This window comes from Desmodus rotundus, chromosome 3, assembly GCF_022682495.2.
Source record: "Desmodus rotundus isolate HL8 chromosome 3, HLdesRot8A.1, whole genome shotgun sequence".
Classification (NCBI taxonomy): Eukaryota; Metazoa; Chordata; class Mammalia; order Chiroptera; family Phyllostomidae; genus Desmodus; species Desmodus rotundus.
Window position 1 is genome coordinate 1,533,586 of NC_071389.1, and position 27,361 is coordinate 1,560,946.

A 27,361-nucleotide genomic window follows, 5' to 3' on the forward strand; every position below is an offset into this window, starting at 1 on the left:
TTGCTCATTGATGAAGAACAGGGAACGGGGAGCGCTTCCCCTGGCTTATTTCCCCCCCAAACCACACGGGGCTTTCCTGCCCACCATTCTTCCAAATGGACGCTGGGGTCCCTTTATCCGGCTCCTTCACAGTCACACTGCGCGTTTTGTTGGAATGGCATTAAACATATTCATTAATTCCAGAAGTCCTGACACCTTCACAACAATCCAGCTTTGAGAAGGTCCAGGATTGTGGTGAGAAGCTGCTCTCTGGGTGCAGCCGAGCTGCAGGGCACCGCCTCCTGGTGTAGGATGATGGGATGGGAGACTTGGGGCCCCCACGACGCTCCCACAGGGCTTCCAGAGATCCAAAACACCTGTCAGGTCAAAGCTGGAGCTCGGGAGGGGGTGCTGGCCCACCTGAGGTCTCAAGTCCCAGCCCAGATTCCCATCCCGGAAGCCTTTGGCCAAACTGCAGCAAGATCGATGTCCCTATTCCACCTTGGGGCTCGCTGACTCGACTTCCAAGACACAGACTCGGCTGGGCCCTCACAGTCTGGCGAGCTTGTGGAGGGCGGGGCACCAAGTAGAAGCGTGCACCTGAATAACGCATTCCTCACTTAAAGGCAAGGGGCCAGAAAGGGCATCCTCACCCACCACCACCTCCCCAGCCAATTACACTCCACCACAGGAAGAGAGACAGAACTTGCATTCCCAACAGCAATGTCTCTAGGACCTCAGCAGGAGGAAGATTTTCTCAAGGCCCAGCAACAAGCCCAGCCAATGAGAAACATCAGCTCCCTGACCTCTCCCGTTCCGCTTGCAGCCAGAGCACCCTCCCAGCTTCCGTTCTAGGTACAAAGTAGCGCTCCTCTCCTGTTTGTCGCTGGTGCCCATAGCTGGTGCTCTAGCGTGCTTGTCCACAGTTGCAGTTCTCGGCTGTTCCTAGTAAGCCCATGTTCGCTGAAAAGAATAACTGGCTGTTTCACTTTCATGGCCATTACACACCCCACTCGGGCCAGGAAGAGAGCCCTGAGTGGCAGGCGCACACGTGGAAGCCAGGGGTGGACAGTGGCCTGGCCTGCTGCCACCACACAGCTGGTTCCTCCTCCCTCTTTCCCCCATCCTGTCACAGGCCTGCGGGGCCTGGAGCGACGCTCACCAGCCGGCTGGCGGCACCAGGTGGCCACTCGGATCAGGTGCGGAGACCAGCTTGGTCTGGAGCCTCACGCAGGCCGGGGTAAGGAGGGAATGTGCGCCCCTTGCACACCTGGCAAACCACTGCTCTAGCTTTAGTGAAAAGCATTTTTAAAAGACACTGCTTTTCCATGTCTTTGTCTCTTTCGCTGCTGGAAGTAATAAATCCCTGCCTTGGCGCAGGCACAGCTTACACGGGGAGGAGGAAGCACCTCCGCCAGCTTGGCCAGCCGTCTCCAAAGCCTCCCGCCCTCCCAGAGCCAGCCGCTGCTGCCGGGAGGTCCTGCTTGCACCCCAGAGCGCAGGAGAGGGCCCACAGACAGGTCAGCACAGCCTCCTGAAGCTCCCCGACCCAACACTGGGCCGTCCAAACCTGGGCTAGTCTGGTTTGCACACACTCTCCGGACCCAAGCCAGAGAACTGATGGACAAGGTGTGTTCAGGGCCTCCGATGAGGGGGCCTCGTGCGTGCAGAGCGTCCCCAGGGCTCTGTTCTGTCCAGATAGGGAGGGAGCCCCGCCAGCTCCCCCAGACGGGCCCCACCAGCATCATTCTGGCTGAGCCACAGACCAGGGAAATCTCTGGATCTGCAGTCACCGTCCAGCCTGGGATGCAGGCCTGGGGCCTGCTGAGCCCACAGCCTGCTCCTTCGAGGAGGGGGGCTTGGCCTGGGCTGCAGCTTCTCTGGAAGGTGAGCTCTGCCTGCAGACCCTGAACATGGGAAGAAGCTGCAGGCTGCACATTAACCTCCAACCCGGCACCCGAGTGCTGCCTGGCACCCGAGCGCCCGAGCACCCAGCCCCCTGCAGCTCTGGGTCCCGCCCCGGGGATTCTGCTGGCATGCGCTGGACTCTTCCGGCTACGTAGGCCACTTCCATCAGAGACAGATGTCCAAGGGGGGACCCACTGGTTTTGTAAACCGCTAGCACCTGCAAGTGAGAGGAGGCACGCCTTCCCTCTGAGGCTTCAGTCTCCTTCGGGAAGAGAGGGCAACAGCTTCCACAGCACTTACACGGTGCTGCGGCTTAGTGCGGGGGACCCTGCCACCTGCTGTTGTGAGTGGGAACAGCCTTTCCAAACCGCCAGGAAAGAAACGTCCAAAAGGCAGAGGCCCAGCTCCAGGGGACCCTGCAAGTGACCGTCAGAGCCGTCACCCCTCCTGCAGGACCAGCGTGTGCGTGTGCAGAGGGCCAACCCCATCTGCGCCGTCCCACAGTCCCCACGGCAGTACCGTCTGTTGCAGGAGGATGGGGTCCCCCAAGGACACGCCCACGCCCTGGCCCCAGGGCCCGAGGGCGTGGCCTAACGTGGAAACAGGGTGTTTGCAGGTGTGATGGGTCGAGATGCGGGCATCAGGGTGGGTCTCACCCAGCACGACCGCTGTCCTTGGAACAGGAGACACAGACCCAGGGAGGGGCCGTGGGGCCATGGAGGCGGAGACTGGGGGGACACGGCCTCAGGCCCAGGGATGCCAGGTGTGCTGGTGTCACAAGCAGGCGGAAGAGGTGGAAGCAGAGTTCCCCTGACAGGTTTAGGGGGAAGCGCGGCCCTGGGGACCGAGGCAGTAAGTCTCCGTTGTCGAGCCCCTGGTGTGTGGCAGCCCCGGGAAACCAGTGTTCCAGCCAGCGCTGCCGGTCAGCGGACAGCGGCGCAGTCACCTCCCTTGTCCTATCCCAAGGGCATAGACACGCCTGCCCAGAGGCTGGGCCACCAGGAATGCCTCTCTCCCACCACCCACCACCCTCCCCCACAACACCTCCAGCAGCCCACTCACAGACCATAGCTCCCAGGCACCCAGGTCTCCCCCTCACCTCCGCCCACTCCATCCAGGCCTGTGCTCTCCCACGCTCCACCCCCTCCTGTTCCCAGTCCCTGTCAGATATGCTGCCGTCTCAGCGAGACTGGAAACCTGGACTGAAAGTCCCCAACACTGACATACTGGGGGACACTCCTACTCGTCCTGCTGGAGGGGCCAGGAGCACCAGCGCCGACCGCTCCCCCAGGGCCATCACGCAGGTTTGTGTCTGCAGAGAGCAGCCTGCAGGGCGAAGTGCCACCCACCCCCATCCTGGGCCAGGGCAGACCTCGCCCACGGGCCGGCCCCTCTCCTGAAATGCACCCCCTGGCCGCAACTCACCCCCGTCACCCATCCACAGCGCTCCCCGAGCCAGCGGTGCTGGGGGTGCCAGGCGTGTCAGCGCACCCCCTTTCATGTCGGCCTGTGAGCCGGGCTTTCATCGTTCACGCTTTCTAGATGAGGAAAGAAAAGCAGGAAGGTCGGTGACCCACTCAAGGTCAGCCAGAGCTCCGCGTGGGCTGGGCCCTCAGGGGCTGGCTGTGCCTTGAAAATGCCCCACACTGCTGCCACCCCCTGGAACACCCTCCAGCTGTCTTCCCTGAGAGACCGAAGCTGCTCCCTCTTCCGCCTCCTGGGAGCGCTGTCTCCCTCCCTACCTCCCCCAGCCCTCACGGAGAAGACCCTGCCCGAGGTCCCCAGGGAGTGCTGCTGTCGAAGTGTTGACGGGGGAGACCTGGTCTTCTTGCTGTCGCATGTGAAGAATTACAGGTCAGCAAATCTGTAGCGTGTGGCCAGTTTATTAGTGACCTGTTCCCATGGAAGAGAACGGGCCTAGCTAGAGTGAGGGTGAAAGGCAAAGTTTCTGGGCAAAGCAGGGTGGCAAAAGTAAGAGCGGCTGAAAACCAGGGTGGCCAGCCCCTGGGCAGCCTGAGGTCAGGTGGCCAGAGGCCCAGTGACCCAAGAGCCAAGAGCACCAAGACCACCCCAAGCCCCGGAGAGACAGAGAGAGCGAGTCCTTTGTTCTGAGGACTCACATAGTTGGTGGGACAGGAGAAAAAAGTTACATATTGATTAACGGGTGAAGGTGGTGCCAGCTTCCCTGGGGGAATGTGACCACCCAGACTTAGGTATGTGTGGGGGTCTGTTAGCCCGAATCCTTATCTTGCTCCAGACCCCACTTGTTCATCTTGCTGTAAAACAAATACGTGACAGGAAGCAGTTAATTAAAGTTGGGGCACTTTCCAAAGTTGTTTATGGGCTCTCTCTGTAAGCATCAGGGACTCCCTCGTAACACAGACAGTGACCAGAGGTAGACAATTAACCAAACTTGTTTTATGGGCTGCCGCTCTGGGCACCGGGGACCGTCTCCCGCATTCCCGGCCCTGGGATGAAAGCACAGTTTCCAGGCTTCCTCTCCCGGATAGTGGAAACGCTACATGGAATTTCAAGGACTTTCCCCTTTCTTGCTACCAGAGTGTTTCTGGTGATGCTGGAACACCTGGCGATGTTATCAGACCAGGCTCAGGACTGCTGAGTGTGCATGTGAGACACGCCCCTTCCTCCTCCCTGCCTCCGTTTACTGTTCATTCTACCGAAGTGGTAAAGGTGTGGACCGAGGACTGCTGGACCGAGGACTTTGTCTGCCCCGCTGTGCCCCTCCTCTGGAGATCTTCCCTGGCAACCAGGACACTAGGCACTGGTCAGCAACAGCAGCGCAGTCTCAGAGTTCTTCCTGTGCCATCGGCTGCCTCAAAAGGAAACAGCTGTCGCTCGCTTGTCGTGCCTGAGCGTGTGTGAGAATACCGTGTGCCAGTGAGTTCGGACACGAGTGGCAAGAGTGTCGGCCCGGGAGGGCTCTCCTCTGTCTGACCCCCCACCCCAGGAGCCATGGGCACGGGAAGTGGGGTGGGGGGCTGAAGCACAGGTGCTGGACTTCACGAGGTCCTAGCTGTGGAGAGCAAGACCAACACAATGGCACTGGTCCGGTCAAGATCGTAGGAAGTCTATGAAACAAAGTGGAGTCACCTGTGTCAACCAAGATGACTGCCGTCAGCCATGACGCTTCAGTTCAAGAGAGAAACCACTAAGTCAGAGCAGACACGTCCGGCAAGGAGACACGCCTAAGAAATCTGCACATGTGACCAGAACTGCCATGTCTGCAGAGCGGGGCCACCCACAGACAGGCTCCTGGGGAGATCCCCCACTCGCCATCAGGGGGACCAAGACACGTATGAAAGGACCCAGAAGAGCGGAGTGCACCACTTTCCAAGGTGTAACTGAGGTGGGCTCCAGATCATGGCGGGGACCGCCGAGCCCCAGACCCCAGAGGGCCGCCCCGCACCACACTGGTCTCCCTTGGCATCGGCCGCCGGAGGCTCTGCGCTGCTGGAGCGAGGACGCCGTCCGCTGCATGGCCCTTCCCCCGGAAATCTTTCCTCACAGGACGCTGACGACTCCCCGGGCTGCCGCGCTGTCTCCTGGACCTGCAGACTGAGACTCTGGGACCCGGGTCGCTGTCCCCCACCGAGTGCTGTGTGATTGTTACGCTTCTCCTAGGTTGTCAAGAGCGTGAGTAGGACATTAATGTACGTTGATGTTCTACTCTGAGTGACCCTGCGTTCAATAAAGGCTGAGCAATAGCAGCTACCGTGCGTGACTCTTGTCTGTTCCATGGTGCAGGGCTGTTCTGCAGGCAGCTTGCCGAGCCGTTGCCCGGCTGACTTACAGGAGAGACCTCACGGACCTACGCTCCTGGCACTAGCTCTTTGATATGTGTGACCTTTGCCCTGACAAGCGCTGTGAGGCTGTTTCCTGCTCGGCAGCAGGGGTCACACAGCCACCCACGCGTGGGGGTCGGGGACAAAGGCACATCTGCAGCACACCCGGCACTTAGAGGCGCAACACGCAGCAGGAGTGAGGTGGCGCTGAGACTCTTCACGTGGCCGGTGGGCTGAGCACGTCACAGCTATGAACTCATGAGCCCTCCCAAGGCCGGCTGGCAGGAGAAACTATTATTGTCTCCACGCACCAGAAAAGGAAACTGAGGCACAGAGAGCTTGTGTCCAAGTCCACGTGGAGCAGCCGGGATTCGAGCTCAGGTTCCGGAGCCCAGGCGCTCAGCTGCCGGCCTTGATGGGTCCCTGGTTCTGCTCTGAGCCCTTCCGCAGTGAAGGGACACTCAGCAGAGGGTCAGCGGCACCTCAAGTCCAATCTGCTCAGAAGACTGATCCAGGCCCACCCGGCAGGGACTGGGCAGAGCAGAATCAGCCAGGGGCTCTGGTTGCCAAGGAGGTGCCCCCTCCTCCACAGAAGGGGCAGCAGCTATCCCCACCCTGCCTCTGCGGGAGGCACTTTGCTCCCTATGCTTGCACACCCTTTAAAGGTGGTTGTTGCTTTTTAAGGAAGTACCAAAAATAGTTCAATGCCTATGGTGTTGCAGCGCCCCCGTTTGATGATTCGGACAGCCAAGTAGAGCGGTGAGCAGGGTCCGGACCTGCTGCCTGGGAGGGAGATCCCCCCCCCAGCGGGAGGCTGCGACGGCCCTTGAATTGTGCACAAACCAGGAGGGAGTTCGCTCATCAGCACAGCTGCGCCAGCCCTGCGGGCTCGGCGTGTCACCACAACTATTCAAGCCAGCTGCTTCTGCGGCAGCGTGTCCATAACTGTGTTCATGGCCCTGGGCTGTTGTGACTTTTAAGGAACGATGGAAGTGTCATCCATGCCGAAGTGTCCATCCCATTGGAGAAAGCAGTTTCACTGAGCTCTCTGAACAAACGGGGCAGGCACGCGCGCACACAGCGCAGTGAGAGGGATACGCGCGGCAGATTATTGCATGAAAAAGCAAAGAACACGGCAGTGAGTCGCGCTGAACCGCGGCAACGTGTCTTGGGGAGGGTGCGCTGAACCCAGGCGTTGCAGGATGGACACGCTGGCAGCAGCAGAGGCAGCAGCCGACCAAAGTGACCAGCTGGGTGGCAGTCAGAGGGTGCGCACCCCGCGGAGCTGAGGGACCCACGCGGGTCGGCGGACAACCGGGTGACACTGGCTCCGGGCGAAGAGGTCACGCCGGGAAGGACAGGTGTGATTCTAGTAACTACCCCCCTCGACCTAGACCCAACAAGGATGAATCCTCGTTCGGCCCCTGATGCAACGACCTCGGCCGGTCGGCTCTCAGGAGGGAGGTCGTGACAGGCGTCTGGGAGTCTGGGGCACCAGGGAGATCCGTTTACTGCGAAGGGGCGTGCGCATCTTAGCGCCAACCTCCCCGTCTCCCTGGCAACTGGCCTCGACACCGCCCCTCTCGGGGCTCCGTAAACAGGAAGTTGGAGTGCGCTTCCGGTGTGCGAGGGGCGGGAGCTATTGAGAACGGCGGCCGGACGGGCCAGTCTCGGAAGGCAGTTGGCAAAGGGCCAATCGCGAGGGTTGGAGGGGGCGGTGCCCGAGGCGGGGCTGCTGAAGCGGAGCCAATCGCGGCGGCTCGTAGAGCAGAGTGGGGTGGGCCAGGCCCGAGCCGGGCAGGGCCGAGGGCCGGAGGGGCGGAGGTGTCATCCGGGTTGGGCCCTGGTCCCGGTGGGCGGCGGGCGGCGGGTGCGACAATGCTGCAGCTGCGGGACTCGGTGGACTCGGCGGGCACGAGCCCCACGGCGCTGCTAGCGGCCGGCGAAGAGGTCGGGGCCAGTGGCGGCGCGGGCGGCGGCGCGGGCGGGGGGCGGCCGGGCACGCCGCTGCGACAGACGCTGTGGCCGCTCAACGTCCACGACCCCACGCGCCGCGCCCGCGTCAAGGAGTACTTCGTGTTCCGGGTGAGGCCGGGGCCGGCCCGGGGAAGGGGCTGGGGGCGGGGAGGGGGGAGCGGGGACAGAGAGTGAGTCTAGCCCTGTGCCCGCGCGCAGCCTGGCACCATCGAGCAGGCGGTGGACGAGATCCGCGTGGTGGTCCGGCCCGTGGAGGACGGCGACATCCAGGGGGTGTGGCTGCTGACCGAGTAAGCTGGGCGTGTCCTGGGTGGGGGACCCGGCCCTGATCGCGCCCCAGCGCTCCCGGCATCGAGGGTGGAGGCGCGCAGGTGACGCATCCCGGTGCCGCAGGGTCGATCACTGGAACAACGAGAAGGAGCGCCTGGTGCTCATCACTGACCAGTCGCTGCTCATCTGCAAGTACGACTTCATCAGTCTGCAGTGCCAGCAGGTGGTCCGGGTGGCCCTCAGCGCCGTGGACACCATCTCCTGCGGGGAGTTCCAGTTCCCCCCGAAATCGCTGAACAAGTAAGTCTGGTCGGCAGAGGGCGCGGCACCCGCGCTTCTAAAACCAGCCTCTGCCTTGTCCTGTGTCTGCCGTTACGTGGAAACAGGGAAAACTCAGATCCGAAGTCAGTTAGTTTCTCAGAACAGAAGCCAGTGACTTCAGGCAGCTGATGCACCAGAAGGAATTCTGGCGCAGAAACAGCTTTCGGGGTTGTAGTCTAGGCAATCCAGCCTGCGCGGAAGTAGACCGACAAGGACAGTCTCACCTGAGGACCAAACAGCATTTTCTGTCAGGCCAGGAATACGTGTGTCACGTCAGTTCTGTGTTTATTTATTTATGTTTTATTGATGAAAAGGCTTAGTGCATTTCCCAATTCTTTTTCATTATGCTATAAAAGCAACTTTGGAAGACTCTCCACTCCACATTTAAGTCCCCTGCCTCCTCAGTGCAACACTCACCCCAGGCTGTGTAACGTGAGCGGCACGTGTCGGGTGCCGATTGACCGATTGACCGATTGACGGAGAGAGAGATGCATCAGGTGTACCTAGGGGTGCTGCGGAGGCTGCTGTAGATGCCTAACTCAGAACGGGAAACGGCGGTGTGCCGCTGTGATTTACAGATGCCCCTGAAGGGAGGTCGGGGAAGTCAGTGAAGTCGGAAACCGTTGGGCAGCCCACTTTGCAGAGCTGGTCCTCATGCCCCAGGGGAGGCTCCCGAAACACAAGAAGCCCGGACACTGGCACAGTCCCTTGACTGGAGCAGCAGGTGTCGGAGGTGCAGGCGTCAGGATGGGGCAGGGGGTCGGGGAAGCACGGGCGCACTGCGGTCGGAAACCAGGGCTGCGGTGCTCGGGGAGAAGGACCTACAGTCGCGCACGTGCGGTTTGTTTCACAAGCCCCTCGGCGGGACTTCCTGTTACCTGTCACATTTCAGTAGCTGTGTAAAGGCTAAGTTGAGCGTAACCAAGCCAACATATTCAGTTTCTCATATTTCAAAGTGCTCCAAACAGCTGTTCTTACGGGGCAGGGCGCTCCGCTGGAGCCCGCAGGCCCTTCCGTGTTGTGAGCTGTCACAGGTCTGGGCATTCCCCGCGGATCGGCTTTTCCATGTCACCCCCCATCGCTGAGCAGGCTGCGTGGGAGGCCGTGGCCTGCAGGTGAAGTCGGTTCACTTTTCTGACAGGCGAGAAGGCTTGGGGATTCGGGTTCAGTGGGACAAGCGGAGCCGGCCGTCCTTCATCGACAGGTGGAACCCCTGGTCCACCAGCGTGCCCTACACCACATTTGTTGAACACCCAATGGCCGGCGCAGATGAGAAGACGGCCTCTCTGTGCCAAGTAAGACAGCCCACAGCAGCAGTGCCACCCCGCGGGGACGGAGATGTCCTGGGCCTGTGCTGCCCGGCAGTGGCCGCATGTGGCTGCCGAGCACTTGAAGAGTGGCTAGGAAAACAGGAAATAAGCTTCTAGGTTTAATCATTTGTTTATTAAAATAGCCCCATGTGGGTAGTGGCTCCTGGCCAGCGTAGCTTCATAACATGGCCCTTGCAGCGGTCACTGTCTCGGAGGGTGGCCCGGGGCTCTGGGGCAGGGCAGCTGAGCCTGGCCGGTGCCACACCTGGCAGTCTGCACGCTTGCCAGGAGAGGGGGCCTGGGGCCAGTGGAGAGAGCAGAGCCGGGGCCCAGGGGCAGGTCCCCCACTAGCCAGCCGTGCACTTGGCCTGCTTCCTGGCCTGGCGGTGGTTAAGGGTCAGGCGGTTTGCTGTGGCGAGACCACTCAGAACTGCGGAGAGCAGGGTTCTGAGGGCCGGCTGTTGTCCTGCACGGGAGCACAGGGTTGTGACCTGATGCTTCCCGAGGGCCCCACTGAGGAGGGGAGCCGAGGGCCACGGGGACGTGGCTGGAAAGGCCCCTGGTCCAAGGGCAGGAGAAGGGGAGGGCCTTAGGCAGCCTGGGAAAGGGTTTCCTTCCACGGATCACTCTGACCAGCTGTGTCTTCTCTTTTTAAAGTTGGAAAGCTTCAAATCTCTGCTGATCCAGGCTGTCAAAAAAGCCCAAAAAGAGTGTCCTTTGCCAGGACAAGCCAACAGTGTGCTGGTCTTGGAGCAACCCCTCCTCATCGAGACCTACGTGGGGTTGATGTCCTTCATCAACAACGAGGCCAAACTGGGCTACTCCATGACCAGAGGCAAGATAGGCTTCTAGAGGCTGCACCAGGGAGCCTCCTGGAGAGGGCCCGGCAGCCGTGAGCGGGCGGCAGGTCGGGGCCGTTTCCCTTTGGGGTCCGAGTGTGATGAGGATACAGCCGAGTGACGGTGTGCTTCGGTGGCTGGGGACATCTGCACCTGAGCTGCAGGCAGACACTGAACGAACCTGGCCGTCCCTGTGGCGGCAGCTCCTCCTCCTCCCAGAGTGCCAGTTGCCACCCTCTGCCTGGAGCCGCTCCTTTGGGATCGCTGTCCTTCCCCGCCCTCCAGCATGTCAATAAACCCCGTGTGCTTGCTCTGGAGTCCCCCGCTGGGCCTGAGCCTGTGGTCCTCACTCGTCACCTGGGGTGCGCCCCACCCCAGTGCCCACAGTCACAGACGGGTTTACCCTTGGGGTCAAGTGTTGTGTTTGGGGATCTGATCCCTTTCTAAGTACAACGGAAGCCAGCAGCCTCGTGAGGCCAGCGGCCACGTCAGCCCTGGGGTGACGGCCACCCTCGTGTGAGTGCCGCCAGTCTGAAGCTTTTCGATTAGTCTGTGTTCATATGGCGTCTTCCCCAGGCCCAAAAGGTTGGGAGAAAATCACTGATTTGAGAAAGTCCCCTCAATAGCTCTTTGCCCACGTTGGTTTTGACGACTAGCGTGCCTTAGTCTGAGTTGTCGTGTTCGTATCTAGAAAGGGAACTGCTTCGTTTGCGTGTAAAGAACGCACGTCTTTGGTTAAAGAGGCGTGTTAGTTCTCACAAAGCAGCTCTTGCCCTAACCACGCCTGGGCCTGGAGCCCAGAGAGCTCGTCCCAGTGGGGACCGCGGCCCTCCGCCCCTGCGCTGGCCCCGCCTGATGCTTTGACTGCGCGGTTTCACCATCAGCTTCAAGGGCTGGCTCTCGGTCCCCGCTCACCCCCAGCCCGGTGCCGCTGTGGCCCGTGCGGGACCCGAAGTCTGCAGGACTAGCAGCCTGGTCCTGAGCCTTTGCTTAGGGCTCCAGTTTAGAAGTGACTGGCCAGGGTCCCTTTGTGAGGTTGTTACTAAAGTAGGTGTGACAACCAGGAAAGCCATCTCCTGCAGGGACATGTTTTAAAGCTCAAGCTGTTTGTGTCCTCACTTTGGAGGCCTGTCACCTGCTGTCCAGCGCAGTGACGAGGGCCCTGAGGAGCTCCTCCCCTGGCCGGCTTCTACACGACACCCCAGTGGCATGCCCTCTTGCTCTCACAGGACAAGGAGTCCTGGGTTGGGACTCAAATCTACCGTCCATGCTCCTTGCCCTGGTGGCCCATCAGGAGTGCCCCAGAGCCACGGCCAGGGCAGAGACTCCCTGGGGAGCCCACTTAGCAGGTTGGGACTGACCTGACAGGGCCCGTCTGTGCAGACACCCTCAGGGGGCCTGAACTTCTGCCTGCTCCCCAGTGCAGACACCACCCTCCTGAGACCAGCAGTGACAGAGCAGGGGCTCGAAGCAAGGGTGGGGTGTCTGTTTCAGGATACTGGCTGATGGGGGCTAAGTTCTAAAATTTGGCTATGACCCAAACCTTTCAAGAAAACCAGCATCAGCCTTTTTATGAATTAACAAATATTTAAATAACAAAAATGACAGTTTCTGACCATACATATTTACAAGAATACCTTGCTATATAGAAAAATAAAAGCAAACCATCTCCTGTGGACCACCGTGGTTGGAGAGCTGCCCCAGAGAAGCTGGCTCCTTTCCCACACCCGGCACGTCCAAGTCTGCTCCCACCTGCCGGGCCACTCACGTGCCAGCCCTACGTGAGGCTGCCTGGCTGCCCAAAGGCGGGGCCGTCCCCGTCCTCTGTCTCCAGGAAACACAGGCAGAAGTGGTCCTTGCTGAGGAGGGCCAGTGAGTCCCCATTTGAATGCCAGCACAGAGAGAGCACCTGGAAGTCACCTGGAGGAAAGCAGGTGGCCAGAGGGTGAGAGCAGGAGGCTGGGCCCCAGGGTGAGCACAGCCCCAGATCCCGTGGGTGTAGGGACGGACCCAGCTAGAGCCCCAAACTGCCTCTAGTTGGGTGGACCTCTACCCTATGGAGCTCAGAGCCCGGGGGCCATGCTCACCTTCCCCGGGAACCTGCACAGACACGCAGCCCGCTGGTGACCACAGGTACACCTTGCTGCCTCCCGTGCAGATGGCCAGACGAGGCTGCTGCGGGTCCCACTGGAAGGTACGCACAGGGCCCAGCTGCTCAAGCACCACGAACAGCCTCAGCTTCCGTACGTCCCAGATCCACACGGCGTTGGGGACATTGTCTGGGGGGAGATGTGGACAGGTTCGCGGTCCGTCACCCCATGTGGCCTGTCGGCCCCACCCTGGCTGGGACACTGGCATCTGACAGCCAACACCCGGATACGGGAGCCTGTTAGCTGGCGTCCCGGGCACCAGAGGGAGTAGAGTCGGACACTGCAGAGCGTGGGCCACAGCACTCACCGTTCCTTGTGGCCAGGAAGCAGCTGTCGGGACTGAAGGCCAGGGTGCCGACGCCGATCTTTGGGTTCGCTCTGTCCGCAGCGGGCTTCAGAGTCTGCAGGGACACTGGCACCGTGGCGATCTCATCTACAATGTGAACAGGGAGGCCCCACACGGCTGTGTCTCAACACAGCAGGGTGCACCCGAGACCCTGCAGTGCCCCTGGCCCCGCCCTGTGCCGGGAGCAGAGCTTCCCATCGGTTCAGATGGAGGGACAGGCAACCGGGCCTTCAAAGCATCAGGGCGAAATGTCCCCGAAACCAGGGCTGACAGGAGGCTGGTCGAAGTGCTGGGAGGCCCGCCTGGGTGACTGCTGCCCACAGCCTCAGGCCAGGAGCCTGCCCAGCGCGGACTTGGCAGCCCTAGCGCCCTGGCATTTCCCATCCTCCCCCTCCCCACTCCCAGCACCCGGGTTTAGACCTGACAGGGCAGGAAGAGCATGCAGCACGCAGGGCCTTCAGGGAAGCAGAGGCGCCATGTGCTGTTACAGCTCACGAGAGTTCGGTGTCACCCACTGCGGCAGACACCCCCTGGCGGGGGTACTGACCCTGGGACGTCTGTGCCTGTGGGTTGCGGGGGGATCTCTCCACTTCCCCTCAATGCTGCTGTGACCCTAACACGGCCCTGAGAAGACAGCCTTGAATGAGAAGGTCACTGCAGACCAGAGCCGGCCGTCAGGTGACCGTGAGGCGCGGTGACCGTGAGGCGCGGTGAACGCACTCTCGGGTTGGGACCCATGGCTGCATCTGGGCTTCCACTTCAATGCCCGGGTCCCCGGTGAGAGCCACACACAAGGGACCGGCCCAGGCCACATTGGCTGGGACACCACACAACTCTGCAGCCTGACCAAGCCCTCCGTCACGGTCGCCTCCTGGCCCCTGGCTCATCCGAAAGAGTTTCATTATTACAGTAAGGCCCTCGGAGTGCGGGCTGTCAGATTTGGGTTTCCAGAGCTGCTGTTTCATCAGCAAAAGCCACACCCAGGCGCCGAGGGACTCGTGGAGGAGGGCGGCTGGCTGGGAGGCACAGGGAAGGAGAAAAGGGGTCTGAAGCACAGTGGACAGAGGGGCCCCTTTTCCATGGAACAGGCACAGGGCTCACATCTGCTCTCGGTGGCCCTGGGTGGAGGGCAGGCAGGGCGGCCCAGTGACCCCCGCGCGCTCTTCTCGGCTTCCTTATACACCACCTGGAAGACAGGGCCACGCAGGTGTGGCGGTGACATCCGACCCGGACACGGAATGCTGCCACTGCAGGTCCAAGGGGGTCAGGGGGACAGCGCTCCCTCCGGGGCTCTTGGTGTGGGTGCCACCTGTGGGCCTGCTCTCTAAGACCAGCAGCAGTGGCAGGTGGTGGCTGTGTGTTCCCTGGGCCAGTGAACCAAGGTCAGCCTTTCTGGGGTGGCAGACAGGCTTGGAGGACAAGAGGCCCGAGACCTGACACCTGACGGAAAGGGCAAGCATCCAGGAGCGACATCCTCCGAGGCCCAAGGGCAGGGCCGCCCACCTGACACAAGGCGCCCCAGAGGCCGGCACAGCCCTGCCCCTCCTCCTGACATCACTTCCCCACCTGGGCCCCCGGCCCCTGACCTTGCGCTGTGCCCGCCAGCTCCCTCCCTCCTGGCCGCACCTGCCCTATCTCTTATTCAGCTTGCCCACTGTGGGGAAACTCCCCAAGGCCAGGGCTTCTGGGTCCCCTGCTGTCCACCTGCACCTGCTAAAGATGCACACCCACACCTCAGGACCTTTGCACTTGCCATTCCCGCTGCCTGAAGCACTGTCCCCAGATCCCACACTGCTCCCTGCTGGCCTGTACCCCAGCCGTCCCTGGGCAGGTGGCGTCCCTGCTGCCCTGGGGAGACCCCCAGCTCTCCCAGCCCCCCACTCCACAGGGCAGGGGTCTGTCTGCTCTCTCTGTGACCCAGCACACAGTGCCTGGCCCGGCTGTGGCTGCCCGGTGCTGGCTGGCAGGAGGCCCAGACCGTGTGCGGTGTGTGGGAGAAATCTGGGATAAGCCATCGGGAAGCCACAGGGAAGGAGGGGTGGAGACGAGGCAAGGGACACTGGCAGTGCGTGTCGTGGGAAACGTCCGGTCACTTCAGTCTGCAGTGAGCGAAGCCCCTGCACCAGCCCAAACGATGTCACGTGGGGATGCGCTGCCCCCCCTCCCGCCCCCCCAAAGGCTCCTCAGACAGAAATGGGCGCCTCGACTTACTACTCTGGAGTCGCTGATGGCTGCGGGGTGCCCAAGTTCCGTGAGCACCTTCCAGGTCACGTGATTGAGAATGCGCACCTGAGGGGGGAGCACAGTGAGACCTGCTGCCGGGGGTGACACTGCCGCACCCATCCTCGGGGTTCACCGTGGGCGAGCGGGCACCCTTGCCCACCTTCCCGTCGTAGCTGCCCACTGCCAGGAACTGGCTGCTGGGGCTCCAGGCCACCGCCTTGACGCCGAGGGACCACTCGTACGCGCAGTACGCCGCCAGCAGCCGGCCGTCCAGCGAGTAGAGCAGGACCTTATACTGTGGGCGGGACGCGGCCATCGTCAGCCGAGGCCCCACGCGGCTGGAATAGGGACAGGCGGGGTCCGTGGGGCAGGCGCCACGGGACGTTTGCTGGGACTGAGGTTTCACCAGATGAGCCAAATGGTGAGGCTCGGGGAGAAGCGGCGTGGGGTTGCCCACAGCGCTACCGCCTTCGGAAAGCGCCGGGGACACTCATACCTCCAAACAGGTGTCCCATGCCGCCAGCACGCAGCCGTTGGGGGCCCACTCGATGCCGGCGAGGTCCTGGGTATCCGTGTCAAAGTGCTGTCCCAGGGCAGAGGGAGACACGGCCGTCAGAGAGTGCCGTCCCGGCCGGACGTGCGCCTGCGTGTGGCAGGTGCTCTGAACACGCCCGGGGTGTAGCCGCCACACACAGAAGTGGACAGAGGGCAGGGGTCTGTCCCTCCCGGCTGCCACTGCGTGCTGCCTGTGGCTCATGCCCGCGCACCCTTCTCCCCGGCCCTCACCTGGTGAAGCCCCCTGTGCTCTGACCACATTCCAGAAGCTTCTCTGCCTCCGCCCTGCCTGTGCCCACCCCACCAGCATCCGTGTGCTCCTTGGAGCAGACTTCAAGCCCGGCCCTCGGCACCTGGAGTAGCCGAACCAGCACAGGCTTTCAGGGTCGAAGCCAAGTCCACGGCTCGTCCCCATGGAGCAGCACGGGCCAGGAGACAGAGAAAGGGCGTGCCGGTTCTGGACACACACGCCAGGCACACACCATTTCCACTAAGTCTCACAAACGCTTCACCAGTGGGTGTTCCTTGAAGTCCCAGGTGGCCCGCCGCCCCGGGAGACGGGAAGTCAGCCATGTGTCCCCACACGACCCGGAAGGGCCCCGAGAGCTTGAAGAAGGGGCACCGCCGCTCCCTGCCCACTGGGCAGGACGATTGTGCCGGCGGGAGGGGCACTCACCCGCAGCAGCTGCCAGTCGCTGCAGACAAAGATGCTGACGTAGTCCTTGCAGTCCCGCCTCTCGGCCACGGCCAGGTAGCGGCCGTCCCGGGAAAAGGCAATTCCTGCCATGAAGAGGAGAGGGCCTGGAATCGAGGAGCCAGACAGGAGGAAGGCCAACGGTAGTTTTGCACCGCAATGCAGGGGCAAGGGCAGGGACACCTGCCCGGAACCTGAGAGAGACAGGAAGTCACCTGCCCCGACGACCCACAACTGTTACTGTAGCAGCCCGCGGGTCGGCCGCTTCCAGAAAGCAGGGGAACCACAGGGTGCACGGCTGGCTGGCAGCCGGCCCGCTGGCGCACCTTCGCTTCCACTCTGCGCTCTAATCACCGAGGGGGAGGCTGATGGTAAGGCTTTGGGGGTGGTGGGCTGTGCCCTTGCCCGCCCGAGTGCCCGCACGCGTGCACAGCACACCTGAGACAGGGAAGGGCCTTCTCCACGCAGGAAACGCACACGCCTCCCACCCCAACCGCAGAAGTGACAGGCGCGAGTGCAACCGCGGGCCACGCACACGCCAGCTCCTGTCGGCAGCAGGGAAGGGGAAGACCACGCGGCGATGCCACACGTCCCTGTTTATGGCGGAGACGCTGCACTGCAGTCTTGTGATGTGAGTGAGGGCTGCGCCTGAGCAGCCTTCTCCCTGGTGGCTCAGAGGACAATGGTCACTCATCCCTCCAATGAGATGTCCAGATGGGATGGGCTACCGTTTCCCTTGGCAGAGACCACAGCTTCGGTCAACGAGAGATGGACAGGTTCCAGGGTCCCGGTCCGAGGCCCGAGACGGGCCCCTTGCCCACCGTAACTGGGCGGGGTGTGGACCCCCAACCTTGCAGGAGGGACGTCTGCGTGACGCCCTGGCCTTTGGGGTCCGTCCTCCAGACACGCCCGCTTCAGTCGCTGGGACTCATGTCCCAGGACCCTGTCTCCTGAGACACGGGGGAACGTTTGCGGGCGGGACCGCAGGGTCTGGGGCACACTGCACGGCAACCGGGGTGTGGGGTAACACGCCACTGTGGCTGCCTCAGCCTGCTTGGTGGTTTCCCAGGATCCCAGGACGGCAAGGCCAGCGGACCCAAAGCAACTGCGAAGGACAGACTTGGAGCGTCCCCGGGGGACTCACCCTGCTGACAGGCCTTGGGGTGCTTGATGTACGAGACGGACTTCGTGCACAGGGACCAGACCGTTATCCGCAGCTGCCGGGCAGAGGGCGAGAGGAAGGAGACGGCACAGCGTTAGATCTTCAGAACCACCGTCCCCAGCTGCGACCGGGTACGGCTGAGCGGGAGGCCGGCTGCGGCAGGGGGCGGCTCCCAGCGGGGCTCTCCTCGGAGGGGCCTGGGAACCCCACCTCACGCTGCTGTAGCCACGTCAGCGTCGATCCAGCGCTCTGGAGCATTTTCATGTTGTAACAAGATCACGTGAGCGACACAGAGTAAAAGGAATAAATGTGCAAATGTGTGATGTTGGTGCATGTTTAGCCCACAGTTCGTAAGAAATCGTTTTCACACTGTGATAAAGGTGAACGGCTGTCGGCCAGAGAAACGCCTTTATGCAGGAAAGTAGACCGGATGCTCGCTCGGCTGCTCCTGGGCGTCCGGGGGCGCTGGGAGCGGTGGCCGAGCCGGGAGCGGCGGCCGAGCCCGACAGGAGGTGCGTCCTGAAACCACAGGCACACTGCCCCGCTGCCACAGGCCCCACTCGGGTACGGTCCATCCTTCCACCTGTCCCTCTTGTGGGCAGTCACAAAAGGGACAGAGAACCTGTCTGGTTTTGGGATGGACACCTGGGCTTCTGGGCGGGGACGCGCGCCTTGGCGTTTCAACTGCCACCCTTTGACTCAAAACACCCGCGGCACCTGCACCTGGCACCCAGCAGCTCTGGTCCCGGAGCGATCTGCTCAGAAGTGAGCGAGGCCCACGCTCACACCGTCTCCCTCGTACCCATTGCCTGAGAGACACGTGTCTGACCATGTGGGGCCCAGCACGAGAGGGCTGCCGGGGCGAGACCTGGAGGGGGACAGCCGAGACATTCCCCGGGAACAACTCGGTCCAGAACCGAACTGTTGGGGACGGGACGCGTGCGAGAACCGAGGGCGGACCGCACTGCCGTTCTGTTGGCCGCACCCCCCCGCGTCCTTGCAAAGCGGAAAAGCGCAGTCGCCCGTGACTGGCACTGCTCCACTTGTGTGTCTGCAGGGTCTCCCCGTGCCCTCCCGCCCGCCGTGGCCGCTGAGCCACTGCCGAAGCTGCTCCGCCAGGTGCACAGAGGGCGGGCCCCATCGCTGCCCCACAGGAACCCCTGTGGCGGGGGCGGCGACAGTGGCCTGCGATGCGGTGAACCACGCCAAAGCTGTGATACAGGCCCCGCCGTGGGCGACGGAGCACGGGCGAAGAGCCGCTTTCGGGCAGGTGGGCGCGGCTCCACAGCACCACAGGACTCTCCAGGACGTCCCGCGAGGGGCCCCGCGCCAGCACCAGGGTGCTGCCCGCGGACGCAGCCCCCACCCCGTGCGGGGGGGGGGGGACCAGCCATCTTCTCCACAGCAGCCCGTCTTACAGAAGTGGGGTCTTACAGAAGGCTCGGAGCCCGAAGTCTGCCGCTGCCTCTCTGCGTGGCGCGTGGGGTCTTACAGAAGGCTCGGAGCCCGAAGTCTGCCGCTGCCTCTCTGCGTGGCGCGTGGGGTCTTACAGAAGGCTCGGGGCCCGAAGTCTGCCGCTGCCTCTCTGCGTGGCGCGTGGGGTCTTACAGAAGGCTCGGGGCCCGAAGTCTGCCGCTGCCTCTCTGCGTGGCGCGTGGGGTCTTACAGAAGGCTCGGGGCCCGAAGTCTGCCGCTGCCTCTCTGTGTGGCGCGTGGGGTCTTACAGAAGGCTCGGGGCCCGAAGTCTGCCGCTGCTCCTCTGCGTGGCGCGTGGGGTCTTACAGAAGGCTCGGGGCCCGAAGTCTGCCGCTGCCCCTCTGCGTGGCGCGTGGGGTCTTACAGAAGGCTCGGGGCCCGAAGTCTGCCGCTGCCTCTCTGTGTGGCGCGTGGGGTCTTACAGAAGGCTCGGGGCCCGAAGTCTGCCGCTGCCTCTCTGCATGGCGCGTGGGGTCTTACAGAAGGCTCGGGGCCCGAAGTCTGCCGCTGCCTCTCTGCGTGGCGCATGGGGGGGGGCGCGGAAACACCACCTGTCGCTGCCGAGGCACCGAGGGCCTGCCGCGCCCAGGAACGGGGCCCACTGAGGCTGCCGGGTGTAACTGAGGAGAGGGGACACTCCCCCCCCCAGACCTGGCCCTAAGGGCCTACCTGTGACACCCATCCCCTGCCCCCCTGGTCTGCTGGCCTCCGTCTCAGCTCCTGGTCTGCCTGGCCGGCCCACCGGGCAGGCGCAAAGCCCAGGAAGCCCACTTTCCGGGACCGTGGGGTTCCCACAGCGGGATGCAGGTGCGGCCGGTGCCCAGCGCGCTGAGCGGGAGCGGCACGCCCGTCGGACATGTAGCCTCTTGTTTGTGGCAGAGAAAACACAGAGCCCTAGCGGCCTGGTTCTCACCCTCCTGCCCCATCGAGAAAGATTTCTAAAAACCACGACTGTCACCTGAACAAGTCAGCACGAAACAAAGAGGCAGAAGTTCTAGTAACTTCAGCAGCACGACAGGGGTGCGCTCCCACACCGACAGGCCGCACCGCACCAGAGTACGGACGGTGCAGGAGGCAGGCGCGGGCCTCGGCGCCGTCCCCGAGCCCCTGGTTACAGGGGAAGGCGCCATGCAAACGAGGCCGCCCTGCTCACAGAGTGTGAAGGGCACCGGGGGCCTTGACCGGGGGCCTTGACCTGGGCCCTCAGCCCAGGCCGCCTGGTCCCGCCTGCCCGCGGCTCTTCCGAAGGCGAGTCTGTCAAGGGGACGCCACCACACCCCTCCTCCGCTACCCTGCACTTTCGAGCCTTTCCACAACTAATTGCAAGAGAACATTCACTTACTAAAAAGTTGGTTTTCTCAATGCCTTTTCCACGATACTTTCAAGCTTTCTTGACGTAAAAAAGTACGTCTGAATCACCGTATGGTCGCTGCTGGCAAACTGGAAAGCCCCAGCGCGTAAGGAGAGCTCCTCAGAAGGATGTCCCCAGCAACAGCGCCTTTGAGCGGGTGGGAGCCCCCCCACCACCCCTCGGCGGCGGACGCGCTGCTCAGGGAGACACTGCCGACCTCAGCGGAAAGACACCCGCGGTCATGGGCCAGACTCGGTTTGGGCAGACGGCAGACAGCAGACAGCAGCCGCCCCACGCTGGTCTGCAGCACCGACACAGCCCCAGCTGCAAACCCAGCAGGGCCCGCTATGGAGACCGGCAGGACCACTCTGAAACCCGTGTGGCCGTGCGAAGGGCCTGCGGTGGCCAACGGCCGAGTGGGACGAGGCTGGAAAGTGCGCACCGGTCAGGAGAGTGTGGCGTTGGCGCAGACAGACAAACTGACCGCTGGAAGACGGCAGGGTCCAGAGAGAGGCCCCCACGCCAGCCAGCAAGTTCCTGACGGAGGAGGACAGAGTTCACAACAGCTCACGTGTCGAATCGCAGGAGCCCAACCACAGACTCGCAGGAAAAGGACAGAATAAACTGGCTGGGGGTTTCTTTTCTTCGCTTTTTAAAGTTTTTTATCTTCCGCGTGGGGGAAGGGGAGGGAGGGCGACACTGGTGTGAGAAACCCCGACTGCCTGTCTTCTGTCTGCGCCCCGAATGGTGACTGGGCCCGCACCCCAGGCTTGTGCCCCGACCAGGCATCCAACTGGCGACCTTTAGGTTTGAGGGACACCACCCAACCAAGGCACCCCGGCTGGGGCGGCTGGGGCCCCCCCACCATGTGGGCGGCCGGGGCCAGAACGTGGCCCAGAGCACTCCAAGGACCAAGGCTGTTCCCCGGGGCTGCACGCAAAGCTGCCACGAGCATCTCCGACAACCTGAGTCGTGGGCACCTTCCGTTTACAATCAGTGACATGTGTCGGTCACGTCCCACCTCGCCCCCCAGCCGCCCCTGCCGGCGGACACTGGTGCCGTGTGCCTGAGGACCGAGACAGAGACTGTGCGAAACCACAGCTGCCCGAAGCCATTTACACGCCAACCCCTCACAGCTGGGTGGAGGACCTGTCCCGGGGTGCGCCCCCAGGGCCCCCTGGGAATCACCGAGCCCCACCCCACGTGCGTGCCACCCCTGGTGGAGCCTGTAGTCAGGCCGCCACCGTGCAGCCCACAGCCGAGCCCAGACAGCACTGCGGGTTTCAGCCGGAACGCCAGGGCCTGCATGCCGCCCCAGAAAAGCACCCGGACGGGATTCGTGGGGGGCTTCTGAACTTGAAAACCCACCACGGGCACAAACGACCCTACCAAACGCCTTGTGTGTGAGGCGGACGCACACCAGCCCGGCCACGACACCTGGCAGATGTGTCACCAGATGTCAGTCGTGGGTGGGTCCCCGGACTCAGCTCTCCCGCCCGAGCCCGCAGGCCAGTGAGCACAGGTGTGTGAAGCACAAGCCGATGATGCGTCACCCACCCCCAAATCAGAAAGATGCGAATCGGTTCAATCTGAAGCATATTTGCAACTGTTAACTTACAGGAGCTGTTTCGGCCCTTAACGTGTAACGTGGGACTTTTTAGAGACCTGTTCGCTGTCCTTCCACCCGGGACAGAAAGACCGCGACCACACGCGGGGGTGTCTACAACCACCCGCGCCAGCTCCCGGATCTCAGGGGCCGGGGCGTGACTCACGTGGAACTCGGTGGTGTTGAGGATGTGGCGCCCGTCTGGGCTCCAGCAGGAGGCCGCCAGCCCCGCGGAGCCCTCGTCGATCCTGCAGTGCCACCCGGGCTGTTCCAAGGACCACACCTGGGGGACGACAGGGCAGACGTGGGACGGCCGCCCAGTCAGGGTGGCGGCGAGGCTGACACAGTGGGGTTCCGAGCACAGAGGGCAGACAGGCCGCTGTCTCCTGACAACGGCTGAGGGACACGGCCCCATGCCAGCCCCCCCACTGCTCGGGGGTGGGTCACTTTGTTGTGGTTCAGAAAGGCGTCCTCCTTTGCCGTCCCTAGAGCCTCAGCTAGTGGGCTCTGACATGCACACTGCACCTCAGTGCCGCCCCAGCGTGCCGCCCGCGTTGCTAGACTGGGCTGTTTGCAAACACTTCCTGTGCTGAGTTAAATCTGGTTACAGATGAAGAACACGCAAGCACTCTCTCATTTTGAAAGTACTTACGCCATGAGAGAACCACTCTGATTTTCAAAGGAAGCTGGCTCCGAGGGGCCCACCCTTTCTCCAAACCAGGGGCCAGAGGACAGTGCCACCCCACTGGGCTCCCTGCCGGGACGCTGCCCCGGCCCGCACCCGGCAGCGTACCTGCACCAGCCCCCGTCTGTACAGGGCACACAGGAGGAAGAGGGAGTCGGCCGACCACTCGACGTGCTGGATCTGGTCCACGCACGTGTACAGCTGGAGGACCTGAAGGCTGCCGGCATCCCGGACCACGAGGCGGTACTGCACACAGGAGGCCTGAGCACAGGGAAGGAGCCGTGAGAAGGGAGCGGGCCGAGTCGGCACCCCCCGCCCCCCCCCCCGGCCCCGGATGGGGACTCTGCTTCCTCTGCTCTCTGACATGCTTTCTATCTAGTCGGTTCCCTGTCCACCGTCAGATTCACAGCCCATTCTGAAAGATGAGTTAATAAAAAGATAAGGTTGGAACATACAAACTAGGTGTTAAAACTGTTACAGTCCAGCACAAAGTATTGTTTGAAAACTCTACTTGAGCAATGCTCTGCTCCTGTCTTTATGTAAAACTAAACACAAGCAGGCGAGCAGGGAAGAAAGCTCTCCGGGAGCCCAGCCCTCTCCTGGTGGCAGCGGCGCCCACAGTTTGCGGGGAGCCGGGCTCCAGGCTGTGCAGCTGCTGCTGTGGACGACTACAGGAATGACGGTTCTCTTTTTCATCTTATAAAAGATTTTATTTATTTACTTTTAGAGAGGGGAAGGGAGGAAGAGAGGGAGAGAAACATCAATGTGTGGTTGCCTCTTGAGTGCCCCCCACTGGGGACCTGGCCCAAAACCCATGCTTGTGCCCTACTGGGAATCGAACCGGTGACCCTTTGGTCTGCAGGGCGGCACTCAGTCCACTGAGCCACACCAGCCAGGGCCAAGAGTTCCCTTTTGTACAAAACCTACTTGAAATCAAACCCACCGGAGTCAAAATGTGTTTTACATTCTGCAAATGGAAGGGCGCTTCATAAACACTCATTCACTTCCTGGGACGTAGTAGAAAACAGATACTTGTCCCTGTCCCCAGGCCCTGACCCTACAGTCCTGGTCCCTCGCAACTCCCTGGTGACAGGAGCACCTTTTGTCCTAATGAGGAGACTGGGGGCTCCTGGATGAGGGCTGGTCCCCAGAGAAACCAAGGACTTAGGAGCTGGGGACTTGTAGCCCTGCCCCCACTCCCCGGCAAAGGAAGAAGGCTGCGGGTGGGCTTAATGGCCATCTCGCCGGTGTGAGACAGTCCCCACGAAAGCCCCAACGACGTGGGCTCGGAGAGCGCCAGGTGGGTGAGCACACCCGCACAGCGAGGGTGAGGCACCCCGACTCCACGGGGACAGAAGCCCCTGCACTCGGGCCCCCCAATCCCCTCACCGCATCTTTCCTCGTCAGGCTGTGCGTCTCTGCCCTTCATCATTTCCTTTAACAAAGCGGTGACATGAGTCAGCGTTTCCCCCGAGTTCTGGCAAACCTGCGACGGGGCCACGGGAACCCCCACTTGCAGCCAAGTCGGACAGCTGCTGGGGGAAACCTGGGTTCCTGCTGCTTGTGACCGGCACCTGAAGGGGGCCCTCTTGCGGGACTGGGCCCCAGGCCCGCGGGATCCGACACTCTCCGGGAAGAGTGTCAGAACCGGGAGAACAGCCGGACACCCAGCCGGTGTCGCAGAGCTGCTTGGTGGGGAGGACCCCCCACATTTGGTGACCGGAGGTGCTGTGAGTGTGGGTGGCCGTGTGCCAGGGATGAGCGGACGGGAGGCGTTCCGTATACGCGTTAACTGACTCCTGGTGCGGACCGTGAAACTGCTTGTGTCCCCCGGGTGTCCGAGCGACGCGGTCCCCGCGCGCCCAGTCAGTGTGTGTATCTGAGCGGATGGTTTCCGTCTCAGTGCACTCGTCTGCTGGCTGCGGGTCACAGCGCAGCGTGGGACTCAGGCACTGCCTTCCAGATGTCAGCTCCTTCATTTCTGTGCTTATCGGGGTCGAACGAGGCAACTGGTTTGTTTTATGAACTCCCATTGAGAAAAAAGCCGCATGCTCTCCCTGGAAAAGGCGGGCGGGAGGGCCCCCGCAGATCAGAACAAGCACGTGTCACCGTGTCTGTCTCTTCACACTGTAGCTTCCAATACGGTGTCAGTTACAAGGGACTCCCTATGAGATGGAATACTGCTACCAAAACCTGGAGAAAAGGCACCAAATCTGGGCAAGATATTAAAAATGGCCACATGGACCTGCCTCCCCGGCAGGTCAGACGGGCCCAAGGAACAGGGTGCGAGGAACCTGACCTCCGGGCGTCTCGCATTATCTTGACCAGAGTGTAAAAATCAAAGAAATATCAAAATTAAGCAAGGAAGTATAATTTTCCTCTTTATAATTCACTGGAGTTTTCATAAATGACTTTTTAAAAACTAATTTATAGAGGGCACTTTGAAAAATGGACCGAGGGTTTTGGAGAGACGCTTTTTTAAACCCTCACACGAGGGCAGGTGGATCGGTTGCCTCTCGTTCACACCCCGACTGGGGACCGAACCTGAAACCATCCGCCCTGACCAGAAGTCGAACCGGCAGCCTTCTGGTGCCCAGGACGACACCCCAACCAATGGAGCCACCCGGCCCCGACGTGTGCCCTTTAAGCTGAAAACATGTTGCGTGTTGTAGCTGAATGCTACTGTGTATGATTCTGAATGATGCTTCCATAAAGAAGGCAAACAAGTAACTTGGGAGTTATATTTTCAAAGACCTAGACAAGAATAAAAGGAATATTAGTAACGGCTCAAACTGAAAAAGAACCACGAAATGTCAGTCAAGAGAGGATTAATGGACCTAAGAACACTGTTTAGCCCTGGCAGGTGTGGCTCAGTGGCCTGAGTGCCAGGCTACAATATGAAGAGTTGCCGGTTTGATTCCCAGTCAGGGCACATGCAGGGGTTGCGGGCCATTTCCCAGTGGGGGGTGGGGGAAGCTGAGAGGGAACCACGTATTGATGTTTCTCTCCCTCCCTTCCCATTCTAAAGATGAATAAATAAAATCTCTTTTTAAAAAAGAACACTTTTTATAAGGCATGATGCTTTTTCTTAACAGGCTTTGCAACGAAGTTATCTGCCACCTACCACCGGAAGCCCCCCGGCCTCAGGGACAGGCACTGGTCTTATCTGTGTTTTTCACACCAGCCCGCTGCACAGGGCAGCCCCGCGATGCCCCCACCGCCCTGCCACCCTGGAAGGACCAGCTCAAGCCCCCGCAGCGCGGGCAACTCGCTCCACCTGCATGCGGAATGCTAGTTAGCAAGGCCAGTGACTGGACACGTGGCAGAACCGGCGTCGAGGCCTGGGAAAGGCGTCAAAACCCAGCTGCTCCGCTGTCCCCGCTCACAGACCATAGAACTGCGTCTTCGCCTTCTTGTGACAAAGTAACAGTAAGGACGCGCTGATGTCTCCCATGTCCTCAAATGTGCCAACACGGCTCTGCTTTGACAGATGGAAGCCCAGGGGCAGCGAGGCCGGCGCCCGCCCAGACGCTGCGCCGGGTCACCGATCCGTCTGGCGTGCTGCCCGCGACCCGTGCCTCGGTCTCCCGTCTGCGGCACACGACCAGGGCCCCCGCCGCGGGTCCCCTGCCCGCATCCCGCCCCCGCGGGCGCCCCAGCTGCCTCCACCCCAGGCCCCGCGGCCGCCTCCGCCCCCAGATTCGGGGTCCCCGCCCCTCAGCGCGGACACGCGCCTCCCGCGAGGACCCGCCCTCGGCCCAGGCCCCGCAGCCGCTCACCAGGTACTTGCCGTCCGGGGAGAACTTGCACAGCTGGCTGGAGAGCTTAAACACCTCGGAGAAGTTCATGGCGACCGCCGCCCGCCGCCCTGGACCCCGCGCAGGAGAGCCCTCGGGCCCCGCCGCAACCGCCAGCGCCGCGCCCGGAAGTGACGAGCGGCTGGAAACAGGCTTCACCCTATCAGGGCCAGGGCTCGCCGCGCGGCATTATTGGACTTGTAGTTCGCTCCCTGGAGGCGCCACCCGGCTTCTTGCGACCCGGGATTTCCGCGGTGCGTCCTCCAGCCAGGGTCGCTAGATAAAATGCAGGACGCGCGCTTAAGTTTCAGATAAACAACGAATCCTTCTTAGTGCAAATACGTTCCCAAATGCTGGGTGGGACATACTTATACTAAAAAATTACCTGCTTACCTGAAATTTCAACTTTAGCTGGGCGTCCTCTGTGCGGTATATTTATACATGTATTTATACTTATCGTGAATGCGTTTACGCGTAAATGCACTGACATGCAACATGCACTTGTGTGTAAATATATAATACTGTATTGCACGTGCGTATATTTTGTACGTGGTGTAGAAACATCCGTTTTCCTTTGTTTTGTTTTTTTTGTTTGTTTTTTGGGGGGTTTGCGGGGAGGGTTGGCTTTTTTTGTTGTTAGGTCGGGCTGCCCGCCTGTAGCGAGTCCCCGCCTGGCGCGCGCGTGCGGCTGAGATCCGCGGAGAACGAATTGGACGCTTTCTTGGCAGGAAGAGCGCGTGGCCCGCGCTCACCGGCCAGTCGCGCCTCTGCGCTGGGACAGCGCCCGCCCTTAGCGGGACGCGGCGAGCTCCTGCGTGGGCGCTGGCTTTGCCCACTTTGCGGCCCACTTTACGACCCACTCCTGTTCTCTCGTCCACTCGGGCGATTTACAGCCCCCCCGCCCCAACG

At 61.7% G+C, this 27,361-nt stretch overlaps 2 protein-coding genes across 2 annotated transcripts; one reads left to right on the forward strand and one right to left on the reverse strand.

Moving 5' to 3' along the window:
* The first annotated feature begins 7,463 nt into the window (after positions 1 to 7,463).
* TPRG1L (tumor protein p63 regulated 1 like) lies at positions 7,464 to 10,724 on the forward strand. Its single transcript, XM_053920548.2, has 5 exons — positions 7,464 to 7,775; positions 7,866 to 7,957; positions 8,061 to 8,237; positions 9,400 to 9,553; positions 10,226 to 10,724. The coding sequence occupies exons 1-5, from the start codon at positions 7,569 to 7,571 to the stop codon at positions 10,418 to 10,420; spliced, it is 825 nt and encodes a 274-aa protein (XP_053776523.1). The 5' UTR covers positions 7,464 to 7,568; the 3' UTR covers positions 10,421 to 10,724.
* A 1,144-nt stretch (positions 10,725 to 11,868) lies between these two features.
* On the reverse strand, positions 11,869 to 26,591 carry WRAP73 (WD repeat containing, antisense to TP73). Its single transcript, XM_053920547.1, has 12 exons — positions 26,435 to 26,591; positions 22,764 to 22,916; positions 22,137 to 22,253; positions 17,520 to 17,592; positions 16,358 to 16,461; positions 15,623 to 15,709; positions 15,287 to 15,421; positions 15,115 to 15,192; positions 14,005 to 14,089; positions 12,865 to 12,990; positions 12,495 to 12,686; positions 11,869 to 12,327 (listed from the first exon to the last, which is right to left on the reverse strand). Exons 1-12 carry the CDS (start codon positions 26,501 to 26,503, stop codon positions 12,185 to 12,187), a joined length of 1,362 nt encoding a protein of 453 aa, XP_053776522.1. The 5' UTR covers positions 26,504 to 26,591; the 3' UTR covers positions 11,869 to 12,184.
* Between the last annotated feature and the right edge of the window lie 770 nt (positions 26,592 to 27,361).

What these genes read in the sequence shown, in the direction of transcription:
- WRAP73 (XM_053920547.1), bottom strand. Translation starts at nt 26,503, where the DNA reads ATGAACTTCTCCGAGGTGTTTAAGCTCTCCAGCCAGCTGTGCAAGTTC. An exon ending in CATGGGACACCTGTTTGGAG is followed by an intron (nt 15,422 to 15,622) that starts GTATGAGTGTCC and finishes TCCCGCCCACAG; the next exon opens with TATAAGGTCCTGCTCTACTC. An exon ending in CTTCCTGGCCACAAGGAACG is followed by an intron (nt 12,687 to 12,864) that starts GTGAGTGCTGTG and finishes ATCTCCCCCCAG; the next exon opens with ACAATGTCCCCAACGCCGTG.
- TPRG1L (XM_053920548.2), top strand. Translation starts at nt 7,569, where the DNA reads ATGCTGCAGCTGCGGGACTCGGTGGACTCGGCGGGCACGAGCCCCACG. An exon ending in GGGGTGTGGCTGCTGACCGA is followed by an intron (nt 7,958 to 8,060) that starts GTAAGCTGGGCG and finishes CCGGTGCCGCAG; the next exon opens with GGTCGATCACTGGAACAACG. An exon ending in CCCCCGAAATCGCTGAACAA is followed by an intron (nt 8,238 to 9,399) that starts GTAAGTCTGGTC and finishes CTTTTCTGACAG; the next exon opens with GCGAGAAGGCTTGGGGATTC.